The 5,000-nt window shown below is 43.8% G+C and overlaps 1 protein-coding gene across 1 annotated transcript in view; it reads left to right on the top strand.

The window, feature by feature from the left end:
- The window catches only part of ntrk2a (neurotrophic tyrosine kinase, receptor, type 2a), a gene marked incomplete at both ends in the record, with an annotated part of 98,902 nt that overhangs the window by 72,700 nt on the left and 21,202 nt on the right, over nucleotides 1–5,000 (top strand). Inside the window, one exon of the mRNA XM_083644183.1 lies at nucleotides 1,565–1,695. Coding sequence (XP_083500309.1) covers nucleotides 1,565–1,695 — 131 coding nt within the window. The remainder of the gene's footprint in view (nucleotides 1–1,564; nucleotides 1,696–5,000) is intronic.

Below are 5,000 nucleotides of genomic sequence, written 5' to 3'. Positions count from 1 at the left end.
AAATGTATCAGCCAGTTGAGGATGTTAATGAAGGAGAAACAGTGCAGGGCTGTTTGCACGGGTAAACACTTAGTGCACAGGACCACTATATAGGAAATGATGCGCTGAGGTCATTAGCTGGTTAAATGGTGGCTAGTTGGCTTGTGGGATGCTGGTTAATTATGTGCTGCAGGGAATTGCGGAGACACTCTGACCTGATGTTGCTGTTTTGGAGTGGAGGACATGATGTCATCAGGAATACACACAGATACATCATGTAAACACAAGTGTTTACCTGTAGACGCAGCAATAATGAGAGGCACACAGACACACAGATGCACCTTTTTCTCCATCACCCTCTTGTTTCGAGTGTCTGTTGTAGACCAGTGGTGTTTCTCTCTCTCTTTCTCTCTCTCTCGTTCTGTCTGTCTGTACAATATTGGGTTATAGTAGATCTGAGTAGCTTATGGTGTAGATCGATGCAGCTTCTCAGAGTCTAGCTAGCCTCTAATGTGATATTCTGAGTGGACAGCATTTCTTCAAATGCGTCTCTTAATCACATCACAGATAAATCTCAGCTGTCGAAGTGTTTGTGTGTGTGTGTGTGTGTGTGTGTGTGTGTGTGTGTGTGTGTGTGTGTGTGTGTGTGTGTGTGTGTGTGTGTGCGTGTGTGTGTGTGCTTGCGTAACACGCACGCACACACAGTGCGTCTGTGTGTGTGTGTGTGTGTGTGTGTGTGCAGACGGTTGCAGAAGATCTATGTGTTTTGGTGTCCCAGTGCTGGAGCAGGTTTGGTTTCAGCTATCATGAGGCCAAGGCTTCTGGCCCACAGTCAGGGATGGCAGGCAGGGGTTTAGTCAGGCCGTATTATGGAGGCCACACTGTTATTCATTCTCTATGGAGAATTGTCTGAAAATATGTTGCAATAGAATAGACTCTGCGGTGAGTTACCAAATTAGCTAAAAAGCAATTGGCATGGAGTCCCAAGTTACCTAGCAACAGAGACCAAGTTTGTGGACTCCGATCCAACTGTGGGAGAGCAGTGGAGAGAAAGAGAGCGACCAAATTGCATAGCAGGAGAGAGGAGGAGTGGAGGAGAGGAGACACGCTACACTAGGAAACAAGCTCGGATAAGTTTCTGGTAGCAGATGCAAGCAAATGATCTGATTGTATTGATACTTGATTCAAAATGGTATGATTAAAATGTGATAACTGAATTGTAATTGATGTAACGCCATGGCTTCTGTTGACTACTTAACCTGTAGTGTTATGAGCGAAGATGATAAGGACACACACTCCGCAAACCAGCTTCAAAACATCCCAATGCAATCCCTCAAACGGAAACCACCAAGCGAAAAGAGAGAGAGAGGCCGACCACGAAACACCTGGCACAGAGAGTTGGATGCAGATGCCAAGAGGATGGGTCACACCTGGAGACAACTGGAGAGGTTGACTCAGGAACAGGGTGTTTGGAGAATGCTTGTTGATGGCCCATGCCCCAGGAGGGGTGATAGGTGCAAGTTATGCAAGGTGACATTTTAATTGTTTCTTATTCTGTCTCTCTCTCTCTCTCTCTGTTCAACAGTTGTCCAGCATATCAAGAGACATAACATTGTGCTGAAGAGAGAGCTGGGAGAAGGGGCCTTCGGCAAAGTCTTCCTGGCTGAGTGCTATAACCTCTCTCCTGACCAAGATAAGATACTGGTGGCTGTCAAGGTAATCTGCACTGCTCTTATTTTGACAGCTGGATGCTTAACTTTTTTTTTAATCTCTTGAGAAAGCTTTTCAAAAGCAAAGATGATATTTATTTTTCTTTCCTTGGTTCTACTGTTAAAATGTTTAGAGTGGGTTTCATGTTCCCTGGGTCATGACCAAGGTCAGAAATGAGCAGGGGCTCAGGGGAAAATGGCTGTAAAAGAAAATCTAAAATTGTCCTTGGAATTGGGATGACAGCGCCCCCCCCCCCCCCCCGTAAAACAAAGAGTTAACTTTCTGTATTTCAACGTTACTCTGTATTTGCAAAGCATGACCCAAAAATGACCAGCGACCCTTTACAACCCCCACCCCCTCGGTGACAGGCAGCGCAAGCTAGCTGGTTAGCTAGTCCACTAGCTCACATTAACTTAAGAACATAGAGTGTTTTTTTGTATATGCAAACCACCCGCTGAGTCACGACGACTAGAAACAGATGGAAATTAAATAGAAACAGTCGCTGAGCCCCTCCCGGTCTGCCCGGGGCCCAAAGAGCTGTCAGAGTCTACTGTTGTGGGTTGGAGGATGGACTGGATGAAGGGTCCACTGATATGGGTTTTTCAATGGCCAATGCTGATATCAGTGCGACCGATGGCCGATATATTATGCCGATATCTTTTTCTGCCCCATCTGATAAAATACAACAATTTTATAATAACAAATGAGACACTAATGCTGAACTCAAAAGAAAATATATTTAACACTAATGTTATTGTCATTGTTATATGTGGCATGTGGCACATATTAATTCCAATAGGAAAATGTCAAGGTAACATTGAATTACTGTACACTACAGGTTTTTAATGTGACAACATCAATTTCAAAATGGACATCAGCCATTGGTATCTATTTCTCTCATAGAGTCTGTTTTCTCTTTTGCTTATCGTATATAAAATGTGAAAAATACTAATTAAGTCTGGGTATATTGAAAATATCCTCATGGTTACTTAACTATGGCTATTACCGTAATCAGTTAATTGAGCACTTATGGAACACACCTTTCTTGAGCTATCACAAAGAAAACAAAAAAAGTTAATAAATATGAGTTTAGTTCCACAATGAGATATCCCCCATTTTGAAAATTCCAGCTCTATAGAAAGATTGCAGTTTCAAAATAAAACCTCTAATGCAATATTGAAGTCAAAGTTACTGCCTGCCTTACAACTTTTTTCTCATTAAAAATGATACATGAAAGGCATTTGAAGTATTTGAAGTATCTACATGAGGTGATCTTATTTTCCTTGAAAAAGAAAATCCTTGAAGAAATTCTTTGTATGGAGTCTGTAGGGTATTTTTCACTCTACTTTCCCCATCGCCTCGCCTCCATTTCCTCGCCCGGTCTTCTTTTCAAAACACCTTCTGGGTAAGCGAAAGGTGGAATTACACTCGAACCGCCGACTTCCGGGGTCAAATTGAATGGCTTCACCGAGGAGCCGGATGTCCGCGGCATCCTCCCATCCTATCTGCCCTTCCCTCGACCGAGAAACGCTTTCTCTCCCCTGTCTGCGGTGAAACAGGAGCATATTGGTGGAGACCTTCTCATTAACAATACATGACCTGTGAGAGACCCTCGCCCCCTCTCCCTCTGTCCTTCCTTACCCCCCGGCTTCTCTCTCCCTCCCGCGCTTCCTCACCTCTCTCCCCCCGTCTCACCTGCAACACAATACCTATTTCCTTCTGGCTTAGCTCGAAACTGCTTGCTGGCGCGCTCGTGTTTACTGCCGGCTTAGCTTCAACTCAATCAGAGTACTTGGTATGCGTCTGGAAATCCAGGCAAGCAGTCAGCAACACATACAGCAGCTTGTTTAACAGCCAGGGAGTCTGTTAAACAAGCTGCTGTATGTGTTGCTGACTGCATATCGTTCCTTCTAAAACATGATGCACTCACAGCTGTGCGGCTAACTGAAATCATTTGTCAGCCTTAACTGGGAGCATCCCCCTTAAAAATAATGATGCATACATTTCACCGCCCAAAAAACTCTGCTTTGACTGCTAGGCGTGGACTCGTTTAGACAAGATGAAGAGGAATCACTGGGTTCATTAGATTTAGTTTTGATTTGTTTTGGCAAGCTCCTTTAAAACAGAGAGGGACAATTAAGTGGGGTTAAAATGAACCTTAAGGTGTAAAACACTTAAAACACAAGTTAAGACATAAGGTAGAAGCAATAAAATTGTAAATATGATAAGATAGAATGAAATAGAACATCACAATTAAACTTCAGTAATTTGTGCTATTATATAGGAGGGTTTAGAGTTGGAACACATTGTAGTTTTGACTTTTTCAGTTGATTTGAGATTTGATTGAGACCCAATCTGGGCATCCAGATATGTCGGGGTTTCCACTGAAGAGCGGATTCCGTCATTGCTTACAGTCCGACAACGTCTCACATGCAGCTATTTATTATTATTATTATTATTATTATTATTCGCCAAAATGTCGTCTGGACCTACAATCGATCAGCTCCGACTCCATCCTCGCGTCAATTGGACTGTAAACAATAAACGTGGCGCACGGATGAGCGGAAGTCTTTTTTCGCAGACATCCACTATGCAGCGGAAACCCTGACATATCGGCCGTGTGTGTCTGTGCCAGAGTCATATTCGTCTCTGGGTTCCCAGATTGATTGAGACCTGACAGCATGGAAACCAGAGCTTGGCTGCCTGCCTACAGTACATCCCTTCCACCTATACTTTCCTCCCTTGTCTCCTCACCTCCTGTCCTCTCTCCCTCTCTCCCTCTGCTCCTCCTCACCTCCTGTCCTCTCTCCCTCTGCTCCCTTCACTTTCTTCACTCTGACTTTGTCATGTACGCACTTATGGTGTAAGTGTTCCACATGCACATACTTACAACACATTGCACTTTGCCCATACATGCTGCATGACACATGTGCTCTCATATACAGCACATTACAGACACTAATAGAGCTTAATGGTGCCGGCTTTACAGTCGCCTATCAATCAGCCAGTCATCCATAATACAGAAGCCAGTTTTACCGTTATATTATACACAGAGGTGCCATCGATCACTGACTCACATTTGCACGTACAGGAATATGCACACACACACACACACACACACACACACACACACACACACACACACACACACACACACACATGCCCCCTACATACACACTTTTATACTGTACATGTCATCAATCGTTAACACCTGGCATTTCCAATAACGCGCTGCCAGTGGACCTTAAAACATGCAGATGTGAGTCAGTCAGTACGATCACTTGCTAGAGGTTGTTGATTGCTTTATATTT

This window comes from Poromitra crassiceps, assembly GCF_964638095.1.
Source record: "Poromitra crassiceps genome assembly, chromosome: 10".
Taxonomy (NCBI): Eukaryota; Metazoa; Chordata; class Actinopteri; order Beryciformes; family Melamphaidae; genus Poromitra; species Poromitra crassiceps.
Note: the sequence above shows the minus strand (reverse complement) of the source record. Positions and strands in the feature narration are given on the sequence as shown.